Source organism: Oncorhynchus kisutch, linkage group LG14, assembly GCF_002021735.2.
Source record: "Oncorhynchus kisutch isolate 150728-3 linkage group LG14, Okis_V2, whole genome shotgun sequence".
NCBI lineage: Eukaryota > Metazoa > Chordata > Actinopteri > Salmoniformes > Salmonidae > Oncorhynchus > Oncorhynchus kisutch.
This window is the reverse complement of record NC_034187.2, coordinates 45,405,792-45,431,922: the sequence shown is the minus strand read 5'-3', so window position 1 is coordinate 45,431,922 and position 26,131 is coordinate 45,405,792. Positions and strand designations below refer to the sequence as shown.

The following is a 26,131-nucleotide window of genomic DNA, read 5'->3' as shown; positions in this document are numbered from 1 at the left end:
GAGAGGGCGACGCGCACGCGCACGCGAACGGAGAGAGAGGGCGACACGCACGCGCACACACACACACACGCGCGAGCGGAGAGAGAGGGCGACACGCACACACACACACACGCGCGAGCGGAGAGAGAGGGCGACACGCACACACACACACGCGAGCGGAGAGAGAGGGCGACACGCACACACACACACGCGAGCGGAGAGAGAGGGCGACACACACACGCGAGCGGAGAGAGAGGGCGACACACACACGCGAGCGGAGAGAGAGAGGGCGACACACACGCGAGCGGAGAGAGAGAGGGCGACACACACGCGAGCGGAGAGAGAGAGGGCGACACACACGCGAGCGGAGAGAGAGAGGGCGACACACACACACGCGAACGGAGAGAGAGGGCGACACACACACACGCGCGAACGGAGAGAGAGGGCGACACACACACGCGATCGGAGAGAGAGGGCGACACACACACGCGAGCGGAGAGAGAGTGCGACACACACACGCGCGGAGAGAGAGAGAGAGAGCGGCGACCACACGCGAGCGGAGAGAGGGCGACACACACACGCGAACGGAGAGAGAGGGCGACACACACACACACACACGAACGGAGAGAGAGGGCGACACACACACACACGAACGGAGAGAGAGGGCGACACACACACACCACACGAACGGAGAGAGAGGGCGACACACACACACACACACACACGAACGGAGAGAGAGGGCGACACACACACACACGAACGGAGAGAGAGGGCGACACACACACACACACACACGAACGGAGAGAGAGGGCGACACACACACACACACACGAACGGAGAGAGGGCGACACACACACACACACACGAACGGAGAGAGAGGGCGACACACACACACACGAACGGAGAGAGAGGGCGACACACACACACACACACGAACGGAGAGAGAGGGCGACACACACACACGAACGGAGAGAGAGGGCGACACACCACACACGAACGGAGAGAGAGGGCGACACACACACACACACACACGGACAGAGAGAGAGAGGGTGACACACACACGGACAGAGAGAGAGGGTGACACACACGCGAACAGAGAGAGAGGGTGACACACACACGCGAACAGAGAGAGAGGGTGACACACACACACACGCGAATGGAGAGAGGGTGACACACACACGCGCGAATGGAGAGAGAGGGTGACACACACACGCGCGCGAATGGAGAGAGAGGGCGACACACACACACACGCGAACGGAGAGAGAGGGCGACACACACGCGAACGGAGAGAGAGGGCGACACACACACACACACGAACGGAGAGAGAGGGCGACACACACACGAACGGAGAGAGAGGGCGACACACACACACACGAACGGAGAGAGAGGGCGACACACACACACCGACAACGGAGAGAGAGGGCGACACACACACACACGAACGGGAGAGAGAGGGCGACACACACACACACGAACGGAGAGAGAGAGAGAGCGCGACACACACACACACGAACGGAGAGAGGGGCGACACACACACGAACGGAGAGAGAGCGCGACACACACACGAACGGAGAGAGAGGGCGACACACACACGAACGGAGAGAGAGGGCGACACACACACACGGAGAGGAGAGAGGGCGACACACACACGAACGGAGAGAGAGGGCGGACACACACACGAACGGAGAGAGAGGGCGACACACACCGAACGGAGAGAGAGGGCGACACACACACGAACGGAGAGAGAGGGCGACACACACACGAACGGAGAGAGAGGGCGACACACACACGAACGGAGAGAGAGGGCGACACACACACGAACGAGAGAGAGAGAGAGGGCGACACCACACACGAACGGAGAGAGAGGGCGACACACACACACGAACGGAGAGAGAGGGCGACACACACACGAACGGAGAGAGAGAGGGCGACACACACACGAACGGAGAGAGAGAGGGCGACACACACACGAACGGAGAGAGAGGGCGACACACACACACGAACGGAGAGAGAGGGCGACACAACACACACGAACGGAGAGAGAGGGCGACACACACACGAACGGAGAGAGAGGGCGACACACACACGAACGGAGAGAGAGGGCGACACACACACGAACGGAGAGAGAGGGCGACACACACACACGAACGGAGAGAGAGGGCGACACACACACACGAACGGAGAGAGAGGGCGACACACACACACGAACGGAGAGAGAGGGGCGACACACACAACACGAACGGAGAGAGAGGGCGACAACACACACGAAAGGAGAGAGAGGGCGACAAACACACACGAACTGAGAGAGAGAGGGCGACACACACACACGAACTGAGAGAGAGGGGGCACACACACACGAACGGAGAGAGAGGGCGACACACACACACACGAACGGAGAGAGAGGGCGACACACACACACGAACGGAGAGAGAGGGCGACACACACACACGAACGGAGAGAGAGGGCGACACACACACACGAACGGAGAGAGAGGGCGACACACACACACGAACGGAGAGAGAGGGCGACACACACACACGAATGGAGAGAGAGAGGCGACACACACACACGAACGAGATGAGAGAGAGAGGGCGACACACACACACGAACGGAGAGAGAGGGCGACACACACACACGAACGGAGAGAGAGGGCGACACACACACACGAACGGAGAGAGAGGGCGACACACACACACGAACGGAGAGAGAGGGCGACACCACACACGAACGGAGAGAGAGGGCGACACACACACACGAACGGAGAGAGAGGGCGACACACACACACGAACGAGAGAGAGGGCGACACACACACGAACGGAGAGGAGGGCGACACACACACACGCGAGCGGAGAGAGAGAGGGCGACACACACACACACACCGCGCGAGCGGAGAGAGAGAGGGCGACACAACACCCACACTCGCGAGCGAGAGAGAGTGGGCGACACACACACACATGCGCGCGAGCGGAGAGAGAGAGGCGACCACACACACACACGCACGCGAGCGGAGAGAGAGAGGCGACACACACACACACGCGAGCGGAGAGAAGAGGGCGACACACACACACACGCGAGCGGAGAGAGAGAGGGCGACACACGCGAACGGAGAGAGAGGGCGACACACACACGAACGGAGAGAGAGGGCGACACACACACGAACGGAGAGAGAGGGCGACACACACACGAACGGAGAGAGAGGGCGACACACACACGAACGGAGAGAGAGGGCGACACACACACACACGAACGGAGAGAGAGGGCGACACACACACACACGAACGGAGAAGAGGGCGACACACACACACACGACCGGAGAGAGAGGGCGACACACACACACACGAACGGAAGAGAGGGCGACACACACACACGAACGGAGAGAGAGGCGACACACACACGACGGAGAGAGAGGGCGACACACACACAACGGAGAGAGAGGGCTACACACACACGAACGAGAGAGAGGCGACACACACACGAACGAGAGAGAGGGCGACACACACACGAACGAGAGAGAGGGCGACACACACACGAACGGAGAGAGAGGGCGACACACACACGAACGGAGAGAGAGGCGACACACACACAACGGAGAGAGAGGGCGACACACACACGAACGGAGAGAGAGGCGACACAACACGAACGGAGAGAGAGGGAACGCACACCCACCACAAAACACGAACGGAGAGAGAGGGCGACACACACACGAACGGAGAGAGAGGGCGACACACACACGAACGGAGAGAGAGGGCACACCCAAACGAACGGAGAGAGAGGGCGACACACACACGAACGGAGAGAGAGGGCGACACACACACACGAACGAGGAGAGGGGCGACACACACACACTAACGGAGAGAGAGGGCGACACACACACACGAACGGAGAGAGAGGGCGACACACACACGAACGGAGAGAGAGGGCGACACACACACACACGAACGGAGAGAGAGGGCGACACACACACACACGAACGGAGAGAGAGGGCGACACACACACACACCCTGAGTAGAGAGGGCGACACACACACACACACGAACGGAGAGAGAGGGCGACACACACACACACGAACGGAGAGAGAGGGCGACACACACACGAACGGAGAGAGAGGGCGACACCCACACGAACGGAGAGAGAGGGCGACCACACACACGAACGAAGAGAGGGCGACACAACACACACGAAGGAGAGAGGGCGACACACACACACGAACGGAGAGAGAGGGCGACACACACACACGAACGGAGAGAGAGGGCGACACACACACATAAACGGAGAGAGAGGGCGACACACACACACGAACGGAGAGAGAGGGCGACACACACACACGAACGGAGAGCGAGGGCGAAACACACACACACAACGGAGAGAGAGGGCGAAAACACACACACACACGAACGGAGAGAGAGAGGCGAACACACACACACGAACGGAGAGAGAGGGCGAAACACACACACACGAACGGAGAGAGAGGGCGAAACACACACACACAACGGATAGAGAGGGCGAAACACACACACACACAGCGACCGGAGAGAGAGGGCGACACAACACCACACGAACGGAGAGAGAGGGCGAAACACACACACCACACACGAAAGGAGAGAAGAGGGCGACACACACACACGAACGGAGAGAGAGGGCGAAACACACACACACGAACGGAGAGAGAGGGCGAAACACACACAACGAAAGAGAGAGAGGCGAAACACACACACACGAACTGAGAGAGAGGGCGAACACACACACACACACGAACGGAGAGAGAGGCGACACACACACCACGAACGGAGATAGAGTGAGGGGGCGACACACACACACCCACACGAACGGAGAGAGAGGGCGACACACACACACACACACGAACGGAGAGAGAGGGCGACACACACAACACACACGAACGGAGAGAGAGGGCGACACACACACACACACACGAACGGAGAGAGAGGGCGACAACACCACACACCACACGAACGGAGAGAGAGGGCGACACACACACACACACACGAACGGGATAGAGAGGGCGACACACACACACACACACGAACGGAGAGGAGGGCGACACCCACACACCACACACTGAACGGAGAGAGGAGGGCGACACACACACACACACACACGGACGGAGAGAGAGGGCGACACACACACACCACGGACGGAGAGAGGGCGACACACACACACACGAACGGAGAGAGAGGCGACACACACACACACGAACGGAGAGAAGAGGGCGACACACACACACACGANACTGACAAGACTTTTCTTTATACGCTTCTTCGGACCCTTATTTAGCTCCAGGGTGAAATGTATCCCATCTGAGCGTCTCTATGTTCTTTTTGACTGCAAAACCCTGAGTCATGCTCTCTCCTTCTCTTTGGCCCTGCAAACCCCTCCTTCCCCCTCTCAACCCCCTCTCTCCACGCACCCCCGCCGCATTCACAGAGACGCAGAAAAGCGACTGTTGTCCTGGAAACAAAGGTGCAGAAGCTGATCCGCTCTTCCCCAGGAAGACCCTCTTGGACATGGCCGGCTACCGGGCACAGAGGAGGTAGGTATAGACCGCGTGCAACACACAGGCACAGAGGAGAGGGTGAGGCGGTCGCAGAGAGAGAGGGTGACACACACACAAACAGAGAGAGGGTGAAACACACACCCCAATAGAGAGGGTGACACACACACAAACAGAGAGAGAGGGTGACACACACAACACACAAAGAGAGAGAGAGGGTGACACACACACACACGAACAGAGAGAGAGGGTGACAACACACACACACGAACAGAGAGAGAGGGTGACACACACACACACACGACAGAGAGAGAGGGTGACACACACACCGAACAGAGAGAGAGGGTGACACACACACACCACATGAAAAGAGAGAGAGGGTGACACACCACACACACGAACGAGAGAGAGAGGGTGACACACACACACACACGAACAGAGAGAGAGGGTGACACACACACACACACGAACAGGAGAGAGGGTGACACACACACACACACACACGAACAGAGAGAGAGGGTGACACCACACACACCCGAACAGAGAGAGAGGGTGACACACACACACACACACAACACGAACAGAGAGAGGGTGACACACACACACACACACACACGAACAGAGAGAGGGTGACACACACACACACACACAACGAACAGAGAGAGAGGGTGATACACACACACACACAACGAAAGAGAGAGAGGGTGACACACACGAACAGAGAGAGAGGGTGACACAACACACACACACACACACGAACAGAAGGAGGAGGGTGACACACACACACACGAACAGAGAGAGAGGGTGACACACACACACACACACACACGAAACAGAGAGAGAGGGTGACACACACACCACACACAAACGAGAGAGAGAGAGAGGGTGACACACACACACACCACACACAAACAGAGGAGAGGGTGGTGACACACCACACACACGAACAGAGAGAGAGGGTGACACACCACACACACACACACGAACAGAGAGAGAGGGTGACCACACCACACACACACACACGAACAGAGAGAGGGTGACACACACACCACACACACGAACAGAGAGAGAGGGTGACATACACCCACACACACACGACAGAGAGAGATAGAGGGTGACACACACGAAAGAGAGAGAGGGTGACACACCACACACAACACACGACACAGAGAGAGAGGGTGACCACACACACACGAACAGAGAGAGAGGGTGACACACACACACACGAACAGAGAGGAGGGTGACACACACACCACGAACGAGAGAGAGGGTGACACACACACACACGAACAGAGAGAGAGGTGACACCCACACACCACGAACAGAGAGAGAGGGTGACACACCACCACACACGAACAGAGAGAGAGGTGACACACACACAACACACACACACACGAACAGAGAGAGAGAGAGAGGGTGACAACAACACACACACACACACAAACAGAGAGAGAGGGTGACACACACACACACGAACAGAGAGAGAGGGTGACACACACACACACACGAACAAGAGAGAGAGGGTGACACACCACACACACACACACCGAACACAGAGAGAGAGGGTGACACACACACACACACACGAACGAACAGAGAGAGAGAGGGTGACACACACACACACACGAACAGAGAGAGAGGGTGACACACACACACACACGAACAGAGAGAGAGGGGTGACACACACACACGAACAGAGAGAAAGGGTGACACACAACACACGAACAGAGAGGGTGACACACACACACACGAACAGAGAGAGAGGGTGACACACACACACACGAACAGAGAGAGAGGGGTGACACACACACACACACGAACAGAGAGAGAGTGGTGACACACACACACAACACGAGAGAGAGAGGGTGACACACACGAACAGAGAGAGAGGGTGACACACACACACACACACACACACACACGAACAGAGAGAGAGGGTGACACACACACACACACACACGAACAGAGAGAGAGGGTGACACACACACGAACAGAGAGAGAGGGTGACACACACACACACGAACAGAGAGAAAGGGTGACACACACACACACGAACAGAGAGAAAGGGTGACACACACACACACGAACAGAGAGAGAGGGTGACACACACACACACGAACAGAGAGAGAGGGTGACACACACACACACGAACAGAGAGAGAGGGTGACACACAACACACGAACAGAGAGAGAGGGTGACACACACACACACGAACAGAGAGAGAGGGTGACACAACACACACACGAACAGAGAGAGAGGGTGACACACACACACACGAACAGAGGAGAGGGAGCGACACACACACGAACAGAGAGAGAGGGCGACACACGCGCGTGAACAGAGAGAGAGGGCGACACACGCGCGCGAACGGAGAGAGAGGGTGACACACACACGCGCGAACGGAGAGAGAGGGCGACACGCGCGCGAACGGAGAGAGAGGGCGACACACACGCGCGCGAACGGAGAGAGAGGGCGACACACACACACGAACAGAGAGAGAGGGTGACACACACACACACACACACAGAGAGAGAGGGTGACACACACACACGAACAGAGAGAGAGGGTGACACACACACACACACGAACAGAGAGAGAGGGTGACACACACACACACACGAACAGAGAGAGAGGGTGACACACACACACACACACGAACAGAGAGAGAGGGTGACACACACACACACGAACAGAGAGAAAGGGTGACACACACACCACGAACAGAGAGAGAGGGTGACACACACACACACACACACAACGAACGAGAGAGAGGGTGACACAACACACACACACGAACAGAGAGAGAGGGTGACACACACACACACACACGAACAGAGAGAGAGGGTGACACACACACACACACGAACAGAGAGAGAGGGTGACACACACACACACACACACACGAACAGAGAGAGAGGGTGACACACACACCACACACACACACGAACAGAGAGAGAGGGCGACACACACGCGAGCGGAGAGAGGCGACACACGCGCGCGAACGGAGAGAGAGGGCGACACACGCGCGCGAACGGAGAGAGAGGGGCGAACCACACACGCGCGAACGGAGAGAGAGGGCGACACACAACGCGAACGGAGAGGAGAGAGAGGGCGACACACACACGAACGGAGAGAGAGGGCGACACACACACACGCGGAACGGAGAGAGAGGGCGACACACACACACTCGCGAACGGAGAGAGAGGGCGACACGCACACACGCGAACGGAGAGAGAGGGCGACACGCACACACGCGAACGGAGAGAGAGGGCGACACGCACGCACGCGAACGGGAGAGAGGGCGACACGCACGCACGCGAACGGAGAGAGAGGGCGACACGCACGCGAACGGAGAGAGAGGGCGACACGCACGCGAACGGAGAGAGAGGGCGACACGCACGCGAACGGAGAGAGAGGGCGACACGCACGCGAACGGAGAGAGAGGGCGACGCGAACGGAGAGAGAGGGCGACGCGAACGGAGAGAGAGGGCGACGCGAACGGAGAGAGAGGGCGACGCGAACGGAGAGAGAGGGCGACGCGCACGCGAACGGAGAGAGAGGGCGACGCGCACGCGAACGGAGAGAGAGGGCGACGCGCACGCGAACGGAGAGAGAGGGCGACGCGCACGCGAACGAGAGAGGAGATAGAGGGCGACGCGCACGCGAACGGAGAGAGAGGGCGACGCGCACGCGAACGGAGAGAGAGGGCGACGCGCAGCGAACGGAGAGAGAGGGCGACGCGCACGCGAAAGGGAGAGAGAGGGCGACGCGCACGCGAACGGAGAGAGAGGGCGACGCGCACGCGAACGGAGAGAGAGGGCGACGCGCACGCGAACGGAGAGAGAGGGCGACGCGCACGCGAACGGAGAGAGAGGGCGACGCGCACGCGCACGCGAACGGAGAGAGAGGGCGACACGCACGCGCACACACACACACACGCGCGAGCGGAGAGAGAGGGCGACACGCCACACCCACACACACACGCGCGAGCGGAGAGAGAGGGCGACACGCACACACACACACACGCGCGAGCGGAGAGAGAGGGCGACACGCACACACACACACACACACGCGCGAGCGGAGAGAGAGGGCGACACGCACACACACACACGCGAGCGGAGAGAGAGGGCGACACACACACGCGAGCGAGAGAGAGAGGGCGACACACACAACACGCGGAACGGAGAGAGAGAGAGGGCGACACACACACTCGCGAACGGAGAGAGAGGGCGACACGCACACAACGCGAACGGAGAGAGAGGGCGACACGCACACACGCGAACGGAGAGAGAGAGGCGAGGGCGACACGCACGCACGCGAACGGAGAGAGAGGGCGACACGCACGCACGCGAACGGAGAGAGAGGGCGACACGCACGCGAACGGAGAGAGAGGGCGACACGCACGCGAACGGAGAGAGAGGGCGACACGCACGCGAACGGAGAGAGAGGGCGACGCGAACGGAGAGAGAGGGCGACGCGAACGAGAGAGAGAGAGGGCGACACGCACGCGAACGGAGAGAGAGGGCGACGCGCACGCGAACGGAGAGAGAGGGCGACGCGCACGCGAACGGAGAGAGAGGGCGACGCGCACGCGAACGGAGAGAGAGAGGGCGACGCGCACGCGAACGGAGAGAGAGGGCGACGCGCACGCGAACGGAGAGAGAGGGCGACGCGCACGCGAACGGAGAGAGAGGGCGACGCGCACGCGAACGACGAGAGAGAGAGGGCGACGCGCACGCGAACGGAGAGAGAGGGCGACGCGCACGCGAACGGAGAGAGAGGGCGACGCGCACGCGAACGGAGAGATGGAGGGCGACGCGCACGCGAACGGAGAGAGAGGGCGACGCGCACGCGAACGGAGAGAGAGGGCGACGCGCACGCGAACGGAGAGAGAGGGCGACGCGCACGCGCACGCGAAAGGAGAGAGAGGGCGACACGCACGCGCACACACACACCACACCGCGAGCGAGCGGAGAGAGAGGGCGACACGCACACACACACACACGCGCGAGCGGAGAGAGAGGGCGACACGCACACACACACGCGAGCGGAGAGAGAGGGCGACACGCACACACACACACGCGAGCGAGAGAGAGAGAGAGGGCGACACACACACGCGAGCGAGAGAGAGAGAGAGGGCGACACACACACGCGAGCGGAGAGAGAGAGGGCGACACAACGCGAGCGGAGAGAGAGAGGGCGACACACACGCGAGCGGAGAGAGAGAGAGAGGGCGACACACACGCGACGAGCGGAGAGAGAGAGGGCGACACACACACACGCGAACGGAGAGAGAGGGCGACACACACACGCGAACGCGAGAGAAGAGAGAGGGAGGACACACACACGCGATCGAGAGAGAGAGGGCGACACACACACGCGAGCGGAGAGAGAGTGCGACACACACACGCGAGCGGAGAGAGAGAGGGCGACACACACGCGAGCGGAGAGAGGGCGACACACACACGCGAACGGAGGGAGAGAGGGCGACACACACACACACACCACGAACGGAGAGAGAGGGCGACACACACACACACGAACGGAGAGAGAGAGGGCGACACACACACACACACACGAACGGAGAGAGAGGGCGACACACACACACACACACACACACCACAGAACGGAGAGAGAGGGCGACACACACACAACGAACGGAGAGAGAGGGGGCGACACACACACACACACACACACGAACGGAGAGAGAGGGGCGACACACACACACACACACCGAACGAGAGGAGGGCGACACACACAACACACACACGAACGGAGAGAGAGGGCGACACACACACACACGAACGGAGAGAGAGGGCGACACACACACACACACACAAACGAGAGAGAGAGAGGGCGACACACACACGAACGGAGAGAGAGGGCGACACACACACACACGAACGGAGAGAGAGGGCGACACACACACACACACACACGGACAGAGAGAGAGAGGGTGACACACACACGGACAGAGAGAGAGGGTGACACACACGCGAACAGAGAGAGAGGGTGACACACACACACGCGAACAGAGAGAGAGGGTGACACACACACACACGCGAATGGAGAGAGGGTGACACACACACGCGCGAATGGAGAGAGAGGGGGTGACCCACACACGCGCGCGAATGGAGGAGAGGGCGACACACCACACACACCGCGAACGGAGAGAGAGAGGGCGACACACACGCGAACGGAGAGAGAGGGCGACACACACACACACACGAACGGAGAGAGAGGGCGACACACACACGAACGGAGGAGAAGGGCGACACACACACACACGAACGGAGAGAGAGGGCGACACACACACACACGAACGGACGGAGAGAGAGGGCGACACACCACACACGAACGGAGAGAGAGGGCGACACACACACACACGAACGGAGAGAGAGCGCGACACACACACACACGAACGGAGAGAGAGGGCGACACACACACGAACGGAGAGAGAGCGCGACACACACACGAACGGAGAGAGAGGCGACACACACACGAACGGAGAGAGAGGGCGACACACACACGAACGGAGAGAGAGGGCGACACACACACGAACGGAGAGAGAGGGCGACACACACACGAACGGAGAGAGAGAGGGCGACACACACACGAACGGAGAGGAGGGCGACACACACACGAACGGAGAGAGAGGGCGACACACACCACGAACGGAGAGAGAGAGAGAGGGCGACACACACACGAACGGAGAGAGAGGGCGACACACACACGAACGGAGAGAGAGGGCGACACACACACGAACGGAGAGAGAGGGCGACACACACACGAACGAGGAGAGAGAGGGCGACACACACACGAACGGAGAGAGAGGGCGACACACACACGAACGGAGAGAGAGAGGGCGACACACACACGAACGAGAGAGAGAGAGAGAGAGGGCGACACACACACACGAACGGAGAGAGAGGGCGACACACACACCACGAACGGAGAGAGAGAGAGGGCGACACACACACGAACGGAGAGAGAGGGCGACACACACACGAACGGAGAGAGAGGGCGACACACACACGAACGGAGAGAGAGGGCGACACACACACGAACGGAGAGAGAGAGGGCGACACACACACACGAACGGAGAGAGAGGGCGACACACACACCGAACGGAGAGAGAGAGGGCGACACACACACACGAACGGAGAGAGAGGGCGACACACACACACACGAACGGAGAGAGAGGGCGACACACACACACGAACTGAGAGAGAGGGCGACACACACACACGAACTGAGAGAGAGGGCGACACACACACACGAACGGAGAGAGAGGGCGACACACACACACGAACGGAGAGAGAGGGCGACACACACACACGAACGGAGAGAGAGGGCGACACACAACACGAACGAGAGAGAGAGAGAGAGGGCGACACACACACGAACGGAGAGAGAGGGCGACACACACACACGAACGGAGAGAGAGGGCGACACACACACACGAATGGAGAGAGAGGGCGACACACACACACGAACGGAGAGAGAGGGCGACACACACACACGAACGGAGAGAGAGGGCGACACACACACACGAACGGAGAGAGAGGGCGACACACACACACGAACGGAGAGAGAGGGCGACACACACACACGAACGGAGAGAGAGGGCGACACACACACACGAACGGAGAGAGAGGGCGACACACACACACGAACGGAGAGAGAGGGCGACACACACACACGACGGAGAGAGAGGGCGACACACACACGAACGGAGAGAGAGGGCGACACACACACACGCGAGCGGAGAGAGAGAGGGCGACACACACACACACACACGCGCGAGCGGAGAGAGAGAGGGCGACACACACACACACACGCGCGAGCGGAGAGAGAGTGGGCGACACACACACACATGCGCGCGAGCGGAGAGAGAGAGGGCGACACACACACACGCACGCGAGCGGAGAGAGAGAGGGCGACACACACACACACGCGAGCGGAGAGAGAGAGGGCGACACACACACACGCGAGCGAGAGAGAGAGAGAGGGCGACACACGCGAGCGGAGAGAGAGAGGGCGACACACGCGAACGGAGAGAGAGGGCGACACACACACGAACGGAGAGAGAGGGCGACACACACACACGAACGGAGAGAGAGGGCGACACACACGAACGGAGAGAGAGGGCGACACACACACGAACGGAGAGAGAGGGCGACACACACACACACGAACGGAGAGAGAGGGCGACACACACACACACGAACGGAGAGAGAGGGCGACACACACACACACGAACGGAGAGAGAGGGCGACACACACACACGAACGGAGAGAGAGGGCGACACACACACACGAACGGAGAGAGAGGGCGACACACACACGAACGGAGAGAGAGCGACACACACACGAACGGAGAGAGAGGGCGACACACACACGAACGGAGAGAGAGGGCGACACACACACGAACGGAGAGAGAGGGCGACACACACACGAACGGAGAGAGAGGGCGACACACACACACACGAACGGAGAGAGAGGGCGACACACACACGAACGGAGAGAGAGGGCGACACACACACGAACGGAGAGAGAGGGCGACACACACACGAACGGAGAGAGAGGGCGACACACACACGAACGGAGAGAGAGGGCGACACACACACACGAACGGAGAGAGAGGGCGACACACACACGAACGGAGAGAGAGGGCGACACACACACGAACGGAGAGAGAGGGCGACACACACACGAACGGAGAGAGAGGGCGACACACACACGAACGGAGAGAGAGGGCGACACACACACACGAACGGAGAGAGAGGGCGACACACACACACGAACGGAGAGAGAGGGCGACACACACACACGAACGGAGAGAGAGGGCGACACACACACACGAACGGAGAGAGAGGGCGACACACACACACACGAACGGAGAGAGAGGTGCGACACACACACAGCACGAACGGAGAGAGAGGGCGACACAGCTACATCAACAACGAACGGAGAGAGTGGGGCGACACATACCACACACACGAACGGAGAGAGAGGGCGGAAACACACACACAACGAACGGAAGAGAGAGGGCGACACACAGCACACACGAACGGAGAGAGAGGGGCGACCACACACAGACGGAACGAGAGAGAGGGCGGACACAGGCGACACACACGACGAACGGAGAGAGAGGGCGACACACACACAGAACGGAAGAGAGAGGGGCGACGACAACACACACGGAACGGAGAGAGGGCGACACACACACAAGGCCACGAACAGGAGAGAGAGGGCGACAATACACCACACGAACGGAGAGAGAGGGGCGAACCCACACACATACGAACGGAGAGAGAGTGCGACACACAACACGAGACTGGACTGCACGGAGAGAGGGCGTACACATCACAGCATCGCGAACGGAAGAGAGGGTGGGGAACGCGAAACACACACACAACGAACGGAGAGAGAGGGCGAACACAAACACACGAACGGAGAGAGAGGTGCGAAACACACACACGGAGAGAGAGGGCGAACACACAAAACGACGGAGAGAGAGGGCGAAACACACACACACACGAACGGAGAGAGAGGGCGAAACACACACACACACACGAACGGAGAGAGAGGGCGACACACACACACACGAACGGAGAGAGAGGGCGAAACACACACACACACACGAACGGAGAGAGAGGGCGACACACACACACGACGGAGAGAGAGGGCGAAACACACACACACGAACGGAGAGAGAGGGCGAAACACACACACACGAACGGAGAGAGAGGGCGAAACACACACACACACGAACGGAGAGAGAGGGCGAAACACACACACACACACGAACGGAGAGAGAGGGCGACACACACACACACGAACGGAGAGAGAGGGCGACACACACACACACACACGAACGGAGAGAGAGGGCGACACACACACACACACACGAACGGAGAGAGAGGGCGACACACACACACACACGAACGGAGAGAGAGGGCGACACACACACACACACACGAACGGAGAGAGAGGGCGACACACACACACACACACGAACGGAGAGAGAGGGCGACACACACACCACACACACGAACGGAGAGAGAGGGCGACCACACACACACACACACGAACGGAGAGAGAGGGCGACACACACACACACACACGAACGGAGAGAGAGAGGGCGACACACACACACACACACGGACGGAGAAGAGAGGGCGACACACACACACACGGACGGAGAGAGAGGGCGACACACACACACACGAACGGAGAGAGAGGGCGACACACACACACACGAACGGAGAGAGGAGGGCGACACACCACACACGAACGGAGAGAGAGGGCGACACACACACACACGAACGGAGAGAGAGGGCGACACACACACACACCGAACGGAGAGAGAGGGCGACAACACACACACGAACGGAGAGAGAGGGCGACACACACACGCGGACAGAGAGAGAGAGGGCGACACACACACACACCCGCGAACGGAGAGAGAGGGAGGGTGTGGCGGGTGCTCGAGCGCTGGGGAGGGTGAAGGGAGCGCAGGGGATGGTGAAGGGAGCGAGCGCAAAGGGGGTGAAACGCAAGCACAGGGGAGGTGGCGCGCACAGAGAGAGGGGGGGTGGCGCGCACAGAGAGAGGGGGTGACGCGGGCGCACAGAGAGGGTGAAACACACACGCACGGAGAGAGGGTGACACACGCACGGAGAGAGGGTGACACACGCACGGAGAGAGCGTGACACACACACACACATAGAAAGCGTGACACACAGAGAGAGAAAACGTGACACACACAGAGAGAGAGAGGGTGACACACAGAGAGAGAGGGTGACACACACAGAGGGTGACACACAGAGAGAGAGAGGGTGACACACACACACACACACACAGAGAAAGGGTGACACACAGAGAGAGAGAGAGGGTAACACACACAGGCGCACAGAGAGAGAGGGTGACACACACACACACACACACAGAGAGAGAAAGGGTGACACAGAGAGAGAGCGAGCGAGAGAGGGTGAAACACACACAGGCGCACAGAGAGAGAGGGTGACACACACACACACAGAGAGAGAAAGGGTGACACACAAAGAGAGAGAGAGCGAGAGAGGGTGAAACACACACAGACACACAGAGGGAGTGTGACATGCTTTTGTCACAAAATACTTTACCTTCTTTGATTCCTAACGGTCTCCAAAATATTGGGAGAATCTTGGCATTATATTGGCATTATCTCTCTCCCCCCATGCAGCAGCAGCAGTAGCCGTGGCTTCAGCCAGTCCAATTCTCTCCCCACGGCGGGCTGCGTGGGGGGCAGCAGCAGCGTGTCGGCGGCCCGTCGCAGCCTGCGCCAGTTCCAGATGCCCTCTCGGAGCCTGCCCGGCGCCAGGCTGGGCCTGCTGGGTCCCACGCCACATAGCGCCAGCAGCACCCCCACTGGCCTCAAGCAGGGACGACAGGTGGAGACACTTCTGACTTGAACTTTCTCCTAGCCAATAGGCACTTGGCCTCCACCCATAGCCCAGGCAATTGATGTAGATGTTTTATTTATTTGGTGATGTCAGTCTCCCTTTGGGCTAGGATGACAGTTGGGGACGCCTCGATCTAACGTTCTCCTAGCCCCGTCTATCTAGGCCCTGCCCACATAGTGGCGTGCTCAGCTCAAGTCTCCGATTGGCATCAATGTGTGAGGTCTGAATTAAGCCCACGTATCTCCATTTGGGGCATTCATGTGGATTTGTTCGGTGATGTCATATTGTAGAGTTGTCTACCTCTCAATGAAAAGACTAACAATCCTCGTCAGCGTCAATTTGGTTTGCTACAGTAGTGGGTCGTGATACAAAGGGCCCCAGATGAAAAAACGAAAGTATTGTTGTCTTCTCAGTCTCAAGAGGAGCTGTGTATTTAAGCGATATGGCCAATATACCACAGCAATATATGCACGACTCAATGCGGAGTGCCTGGATACAGCCCTTGGTCGTGGTATATTGGCCATATACCGCAAACCCTGAGGTGTCCTATTGCTATTATAAACTGGTTACCGCAATGCGTCGTGGGTAAGAACAGCCCTTAGCCGTGGTATATTGGCCATATACTACACCTAGGGGCGGCAGGTAGCCTGGTGGGTAGGAGCGTTGTGCCAATAACTGAAAGGTTGCTGGATCTAATCCCCGAGCTGACAAGGTAGAAATCTGTCGTTCTACCCCAGAGCAAGGCAGTTAACCCACTGTTCCCCGGGTGCCGAAGACGTGGATGTCGATTAAGGCAGCCCTCCCGCACCTCTCTGATTCAGAGGGGTTGGGTTAAATGCGGAAGACATATTTCAGTTGAATACATTCAGTTGGACAACCGAGTAGGTATCTTCTTTCCCCTCTGGCCTTACTGCTTAAATATACATTAGGGGGTAATATAATAACTGGAGAAAGGAAATAGTGCGAGAACCACTACTTGATCACGTGTCTGGAATCGTCCCACCACACAGAGAAGTAGTCCAAACGTAGCCACATTTTCCCTCTTTCAGCATCTGTCACGAATGAGCCCTCCCTGTGAAATACAGAGTTGTAAAAAACCAGTCATAGAAACACACAACCATAAGGGGGAAAAACGCAACAGCAAAGTGTAGGGTGAAGTGGCGTTCCACAGGCCCTACATCACTACTGCTGAGTGGAACGGTCCTCTCGTCGGCAGCATTGATTAACCTGGCACTCGCACACGTCTGCTCCGCTCCCATTCAGCATTTTTCTAGGCATCCTTACAATGTGAGGAAATTCCCAACCACTTCCTCCACATTTCGCACACTCTCTGTCGGACAGTTTGTTTGGACAGGATCGAAAGGTGTGTATTAAAAGAAAGGAGAGAGCGAGGGTGAGTCATAGTTAGGGAGTTGGTGGTGAAGGGGGATGGGTGACCGGGAGGGAGGGAGAGAGAGAGAGAGAATGAGCTTGTCAGAGGCAGTGAGAACAGTGCTCAGGCATTTCCTTTTTTTCGCTGGCCCTCTTTACGGGAGGGCCGGGGAAGGGGGGAAGCAAGACGGACAGAGGGAGTAGGGAGAGCGGTTAGGGGAGGGAGAGCAGGAGAAGAGAAAGAGACGGTTGAATGTATAATAGGCAGGTTAGAGAGGAATCCGTGCAGTTAAAGAGTGTCAGTAGTTTGAGGCTAAACGGGGAGAGAAAAATCAAAGGTTGACTGTATAATGGCTCAGGAGTTATAGGCTAGAGAGGTAACACTTCTGGGGTGCCCTCCCCAGTTTTTACACACTTCTAAAGCCACACCCCCGGGTGTGCAGTTAGTTATGTGATAAAGTCCCAATTAAACAGATTTTAGGAAAATGTATGCGAGTCTATTTTCATCAGAGTTGAACCAAAATGTACATTGCACAACATTTAAGCTGTATACTCCCAGTGCTACCGCGGGTACCATTCTGCGGTCAAGTGTGTGTATGAGAATTAAATCAATATAAATTAAGATTTATACCACCATTACAACTCTGTAGTTTGTCTAAGGATCTGAAACTACAATTCCCTGGGTGCCAAGGTGTGGGGCATTTCAACTATCGCCAACGTTGTTCAGAACTGTATGTCATATTACTGTAGTGTCGTAGGGGCATTAACATACAGTGGCGGCCGCTGATTGGCTAAATACCCGGGGCGGGCGGTATTTTGAAACCAAAATATATATATTTTTGGAACAAGCAGCGCCACAGTCAACACACGAGTGCATCGTTAACAAACGCACAGGGAAAACGCAACAAGAACAAGTTCATATTTATTCTCTAACGGGGGATAGCTAGCTAGCATAATGTCACAAGCATAATGAGTTCGCCGGTAACTTTAGTTAGCTTGCTAGCTGGCATACTGAACAAGTCTATCTACCTGTATGCTAGCTTGCCAGTAGCTAGTATCCACTTGCCAGTAGCTAGTGTCCAGGCAGGGGGAGGCACAGAGACTTTTTTTTTTTTATCCTACCAGATCCGCAAGAAGGTTCCCCACTGTATTTTTTTTATTTTATGTATTTAACCAGGCAAGTCAGTTAAGAACAAATTCTTATTTTCAATGACGGCCTACCAGGGAACAGTGGGTTAACTGCCTTGTTCTACCTTTCGGTTACTAGTCCAACGCTCTAACCACTAGGCTACCTGCCGCCCCTGTATGTGAACTTCTGGTTCAGGTCCCTGGTTTCCAATGACTGTCATGATTTATTTTACAAGTTCATTGCCGTCTTCTCAATGTAATAGCTGGCTATGCAATCCAATGACGTGGTTAGATTTGTGGCACCCATTTGAATTGTTGTGCCAGTTTTTATAATGATCCAAAGATAAACTGGCATGTGTGTGAGTCTCGGTCTGTAATGATCCAAAGAGTCTCCAGCCTACCTGTCTGTTGTGGCTGCCTGTCTGACTATCAGTTTGTCCAACAGGGTCTTTGGTTCGCCAACCCCGGGGGCAGTAACAGCATGCCAAGCCGAACCCACAGCTCAGTGCAGAGGACCCGCTCCCTGCCTGTCCACACCACGCCACACACCATGGTCATGTTCCAGCAGTCTGGTAAGAGAAACCTACACACAGTTACACATTACCCTACTGTACAAGGTAACCCGTTCTCTCTTTCCGTTGCTATCTTTATCTTACCCTGTCCCTCTTTTTTTCAAACTTACACTTTTGTCTTCTTCTTTCCCTCCCTCTCCATCTGTCTCCATAAACTCTTAGCAGCCTAGCATCCTCAGTACCTTCCTCTTTGTTAACCTGGAGAGAGATGTTGTACCTGGTGCGTTAAATGCAATGTGTTGAGGATGATGGTGTATTGCAGGGAGCTTTACCCAAGACTGTTGTGCTGCGTTGGTGTGTGTGTGTGTGTGTGTGTGGCATTACAGCATCTGATACACTGGTCCCATTACCCCCAATGCTGGCCAGGCTCATAAAAATAGAACAGACATTCCCATTCAAGTCAATGCTCTGCTCGGTAACGGTTGGATGCTGTAGCCGCAGGACAAAAATGGACATCAATGTGACAGCGGGGACTTCCTCCTCCGGCCTGTCTTTCATGGTGAACCAAAGTGTATCCCCCCCTTTTTTAGAATGGAGAGGAAGAAGGGGGAGGGTAGTTTCAGGGGGTAAGAGGGAATGCAGCAGTATGTGACGGAGAAGGAGGAAGAGAAGGACGGAGAGAGGGAAGAGTCAGCGGACTGTTACAATGAGTCTCTTTGTGCAGGGTGGCTGGGGTGCCCTGGCACACATTCCCTTCTCTCTCGCACACTCGCTGCGGCCTGTCTCTCGTTCTCTCTCTGCCTCGTTCTCTCTCTGCCTCGTTCTCTCTCTGCCTCGCTTTCTCTCTCTGGGCCTCTCTCTCTGGGCCTCTCTCTCTCTGGGCCTCTCTCTCTCTCGGCCTCTCGCTCTCTCTCAGCCTCTCGCTCTGTCTCGGCCTCGCTCTCTCGGCCTCGCCGAGCTAGGACTCCCTCTCTCTCACCCTCCATCTCTCCCTTCTTTAAATTATTGATTATTTGATTCTTCTTTAAATTATCCCCCAAAAATTGCGCACAAGCATGTGAGCACACGAGTGTGTGTGTGGAGGGGGACAGGATTTGAGACCTAAAAATAGGACTGTTCTGTCTGTCTAGCTGAGGGGCGGCGAGTGCCTAACTCCGCTCTTCTCTATACCCCTAAGGGATTTTTACAGCCACCCTGGGCAAGGCAGGCAGTAGCAGCTAAAGACCATTAGCCTAGATATCCCCCTGTGATAGGAGCTCACAGTTGAAGTAAGGGGGCTGCTCGGCTAGCAAGTAAGCATTTGACCCTCTGTCACTTCTAAGGTTTTTTGGGAGGTTGGGGGTCCCCCTTGTGGCGGAACGGGTGACTTTAGACTTGAGAAGTAGACACACACCACACGCATGCCAAACCACCCTGGTGCGAATAACCCAAGTGACTGGGTATTGTATTGATAGGGTGTAATGTGGAAACAGTTTGTTAATTGGCGGTGTAGTGTAATCAGATTAAGAACGGCACAAGCGGTGTGGTTGAGTGGAGGTGATTGTTATGACACAGGGGTTTGGATCCCACAATAATTCCGTTGCTGACTGGGGGTGGTGATGTCAGGAAAGGCTAAGGTATTATAGGATTGAGACCTTTAGATCAGGGATCAACCACTCCATTCAGCCGCGGGACGATTTATTATTGACTGGATGGTCAGGGGACCGGAACATAATTACAAATAATTTGTAGACTGCACAAGAAGCCCAAACAGATATAACATTTCACTAAAACATCATATTTTCAATATTGCTTACGTTTGTTTTTGAGTATGTGGACACCTGATCATCGAACATCTCATTCCAAAATCAGCATTAATATGGAGTTGGTCCCCCCTTTGCTGCTATAACAGCCTCCACTCTTCTGGGAAGGCTTTCCACTAGATGTTGGAACATTGCTGCAGGGACTTGCTTCCATTCAGCCACAAGAGTATTAGTGAAGTCGGGCACTGATGTAGGGCGATTAGGCCTGGCTCGCAGTCGGCGTTCCAATTAATCCCAAAGGTGTTCGATGGGGTTGAGGTCAGGGCTCTGCAGGCCAGTCAAGTTCTTCCACTTTCTTAATGAATCAGAAAATCAATAGTTGATCAAAGTTATCTGGCTAACTCATTGATTCTGTTTGTAGTATACCCCTCCGTGGTAAATTGTGTGAACGTTGGTTGTTGTAACATTGTGGTGTTGTACTCCAGGTATTTGGTTGTGTGTTTTAACGTTGTTGTGGTGTTCTCCAGGTAGTTGGTTGTGTGTATGTTGTTGTAACGTTGTGGTGCTGTTCTCCAGGTAGTTGGTTTTGTTGTTCTCCAAGTAGTTGGTTGTGTGTATGTTGTTGTAACGTTGTTATGGTGTTCTCCAGGTAGATGGTTGTGTGTATGTTGTGGTGTTCTCCAAGTAGTTGGTTGTGTGTATGTTGTTGTAACGTTGTGGTGGTGTTCTCCAGGTAGTTGGTCGTGTGTATGTTGTGTTCTCCAGGTAGTTGGTCGTGTGTATGTTGTGTTCTCCAGGTAGTTGGTCGTGTGTATGTTGTGTTCTCCAAGTAGTTGGTTGTGTGTATGTTGTTGTAACACTGTGGTGGTGGTCTCCAGGTAGTTGGTTGTGTGTATGTTGTTGTAACATTGTGGTGGTGTTCTCCAGGTAGTTGGTTGTGTGTATGTTGTAACATTGGTGGTGTTCTCCATGTAGTTGGTTGTGTGTATGTTGTTGTAACATTGTGGTGGTGTTCTCCATGTAGTTGTTTGTGTGTTGTAGCGTTGTGGTGGTGTTCTCCAAGTAGTTGTTTGTGTGTTGTAGCGTTGTGGTGGTGTTCTCCAGGTAGTTGGTTGTGTGTTGTAACGTTGTGGTGGTGTTCTCCAGGTAGTTGGTTGTGTGTTGTAACGTTGTGGTGGTGTTCTCCAGGTAGTTGGTTGTGTGTATGTTGTTGTAACATTGTGGTGGTGTTCTCCAGGTAGTTGGTTGTGTGTATGCTGTTGTAACATTGTGGTGGTGTTCTCCAGGTAGTTGGTTGTGTGTATGTTGTTGTAACATTGTGGGGATGTTCTCCAGGTAGTTGGTTGTGTGTATGTTGTTGTAACATTGTGGTGGTGTTCTCCAGGTAGTTGGTTATGTGTATGTTGTTGTAACATTGTGGTGGTGTTCTCCAGGTAGTTGGTTGTGTGTATGTTGTTGTAACATTGTGGTGGTGTTCTCCAGGTAGTTGGTTGTGTGTATGTTGTTGTAACATTGTGGTGGTGTTCTCCAGGTAGTTGGTTGTGTGTATGTTGTTGTAACATTGTGGTGGTGTTCTCCAGGTAGTTGGTTGTGTGTATGTTGTTGTAACATTGTGGTGGTGTTCTCCAGGTAGTTGGTTGTGTGTATGTTGTTGTAACATTGTGGGGGTGTTCTCCAGGTAGTTGGTTGTGTGTATGTTGTTGTAACATTGTGGTGGTGTTCTCCAGGTAGTTGGTTGTGTGTATGTTGTTGTAACATTGTGGTGGTGTTCTCCAGGCAGTTGGTTGTGTGTATGTTGTTGTAACATTGTGGTGGTGTTCTCCAGGTAGTTGGTTGTGTGTATGTTGTTGTAACATTGTGGTGGTGTTCTCCAGGTAGTTGGTTGTGTGTATGTTGTAACATTGTGGTGGTGGTGGTCTCCAGGTAGTTGGTTGTGTGTATGTTGTTGTAACATTGTGGTGGTGTTCTCCAAGTAGTTGGTTGTGTTCTCCAAGTAGTTGTTTGTGTGTTGTAGTGTTGTGGTGGTGTTCTCCAGGTAGTTGGTTGTGTGTATGGTGTGTTGTTTCCAGGTAGTTGGTTGTGTGTATGTTGTAACGTAGTGGTGTTTTCCAGGTAGTTGGTTGTGTGTATGTTGTAACGTAGTGGTGTTTTCCAGGTAGTTGGTTGTGTGTATGTTGTTGTAACGTGATGGTGTTCTCCAAGTAGTTGGTTGTGTGTAACATTGTGGTGGTGTTCTCCAGGTACTTGGTTGTGTGTATGTTGTTGTAACATTGTGGTGGTGTTCTCCAGGTACTTGGTTGTGTGTATGTTGTTGTAACATTGTGGTGGTGTTCTCCAGGTAGTTGGTTGTGTGTATGTTGTTGTAACGTTGTGATGATCTCCAGATCTCCAGGTGCCGGTGACTGAACCAGACATCAACAACCGGCTGGAGTCTCTGTGTCTGAGTATGACGGAGCACGCTCTGGGAGGTTAGAGCACCACAACTACCATGAACACATACACTCCAGTTACTACTGGACTTTGTTAATACTCACACACACACACTACTGTATAAATCTACTGTACCCCTTGGTTTATAAAAACGTGCGCACACACAAACATAGAGATTCACACACACTTTCTCTGTCGCTCTTTCTCTCTCACACACACACATACACTCCTTCACTACACTCCAGTATTTTACTACTTTGTTTACACAGCATATACACATGCACAGAAAAAAACAGACAACTTTGGAATTCCAGCTAATCAAATAATATTTGAACCATCGTTTGCCTGTAGCCAGGGTGTAACTTCACAATGAATCCACACGTATTGCGAGGAGAGGAGGAGACGGGAAGGGAGATGGCTAAACACAGTAACCGTTCCCATTATAAGTGGAGTTTAGCTTTGAATAAAGGGGCTGTTTTTTTTTTCTCTCCCCGGCCTCACCAGCGCAGAGACAGTAGCCCTCAGTGCTCGGCACGGAGCTGGGATGGACAAGCAGCGCTGTGTGTGTGTATATTTTTGCGTGGACTGGACACGCCCACACACACACACAGCCCCAGAGTAGAGGTGGGAAGCTGAGGAATGCCAGTCTCCGACAGGACCCTTCCTCTCTGCTGTACCCCTACGCCCCTTCTCCTCTCTGAAACATACTGAATGGACAGAATAGAAATTAGAAGGAAAGTACTCATGGTGAATGGAATGCCCCTGAGCCGTTCTTTACAAATAGAGTAAGTGATGTCCAATAGAAAGCTCTGGCATGCTCAAATACAGCAATACCACGTCCAGCTCTAATAATTATCTAACTCTCTCTCTTCTTTTGACCAATTTGACAGGAAGTTGCCATGTAATTTCCCTAATTGGCATGCTTCCAGCCCCAAACCTTCTAGGCTGTTCTGTAGATCTGAAAGGATGTATATCCAATACGGTGAAAGTTTCATCTAGCCTATCAGAGGGAAAGGTGGAGTAATTAGCATTTTGCTTACTTGCGCCAAGTGTAAGGGGGTGCATTTGAAGCTGTGCCTATATATGACTTTAATGGAAGTCTATACCTTTTATAGTGCATTACTTTTGACCAGTGCAGTGTACTATATAGGGTGCCATTTGGGATGCAACCCATGTCATGAGACCCTGGGCCACACAGGACCTCCAGTAATAGCATTTATGAAACCGCTTGTAGGTAATGCACCCTGGTCTATAGGGTGCATTATGATATTTACTGCATTTCTAAAGCCCGAAGACCCAAAGAAAGTCCATCGTGGGTCTCTAACCTCCCCCAATGACTGCCTCTGGTTTCCGGTACTGCTGGTCACACACACATTTGCTGTGTAGAAGCACATCCAGCATGTATACCCAGCTCAACTAGTGCTACAGTACGGCAAAGCACATACCTCCGATGAATGTAGTAATGCAGGGTTTTCAGCTGACTCATCGCTCACTCTGTCTGAACCACTGGGACCATGTTCCAAATGGCCCCCTATTGTCATTATAGTGCAAAACTTTTGACCATTGACCTGGTCAAAAGTAGTGCACTATTTAGGGTATAGGGTGCCATTTGGGACACAACCCGGGACAAACATTTGGTCCTCTCTGTTTGTCCAGCCAAGCAAGATGCAACAGTTGTTTTTTGTCTTTGAAACATTCCATCTATATTTGTCCAGTTTTTTTATTCTCATTCCTATGTGATGGTTTGTCCCATGTCCCTCGATTCTGTGTGTCTAGATGGAGTCGACCGCACATCCACCATCTGAGAGGAGGACCTGAAGGAGACCAGGAGAGACTGAGCTGGTCCCAGGAGGCTCGCCGAACACCCAAAGCCCCCCCCCCCCCCCCACACCCCACCTGCCCATCAGGCACCCCCACAGCCAATGGGAGAGGTCAACCGGGGAGGTGGGCGAGCTCCAAATCACGCCACGATTAGCCAGACTGTGAAAAACTGCTAACACAGCAGAAAATT

General features: G+C 55.2%; 1 protein-coding gene across 3 annotated transcripts in view; it reads left to right on the top strand.

Moving 5' to 3' along the window:
- LOC109903831 (protein Smaug homolog 1) overlaps positions 1-26,131 on the top strand; it is a 97,037-nt gene that overhangs the window by 69,790 nt on the left and 1,116 nt on the right. For all 3 annotated transcript variants that reach the window (XM_031788439.1, XM_020500814.2, XM_020500815.2), the window contains 4 exons: positions 16,718-16,925; positions 19,882-20,008; positions 24,075-24,158; positions 25,897-26,131. The exon at positions 25,897-26,131 is cut by the window's right edge and continues 1,116 nt beyond it. In XM_031788439.1, the coding sequence (XP_031644299.1) occupies positions 16,718-16,925; positions 19,882-20,008; positions 24,075-24,158; positions 25,897-25,925 (448 nt within the window). In that variant the 3' untranslated portion in view covers positions 25,926-26,131. The remainder of the gene's footprint in view (positions 1-16,717; positions 16,926-19,881; positions 20,009-24,074; positions 24,159-25,896) is intronic.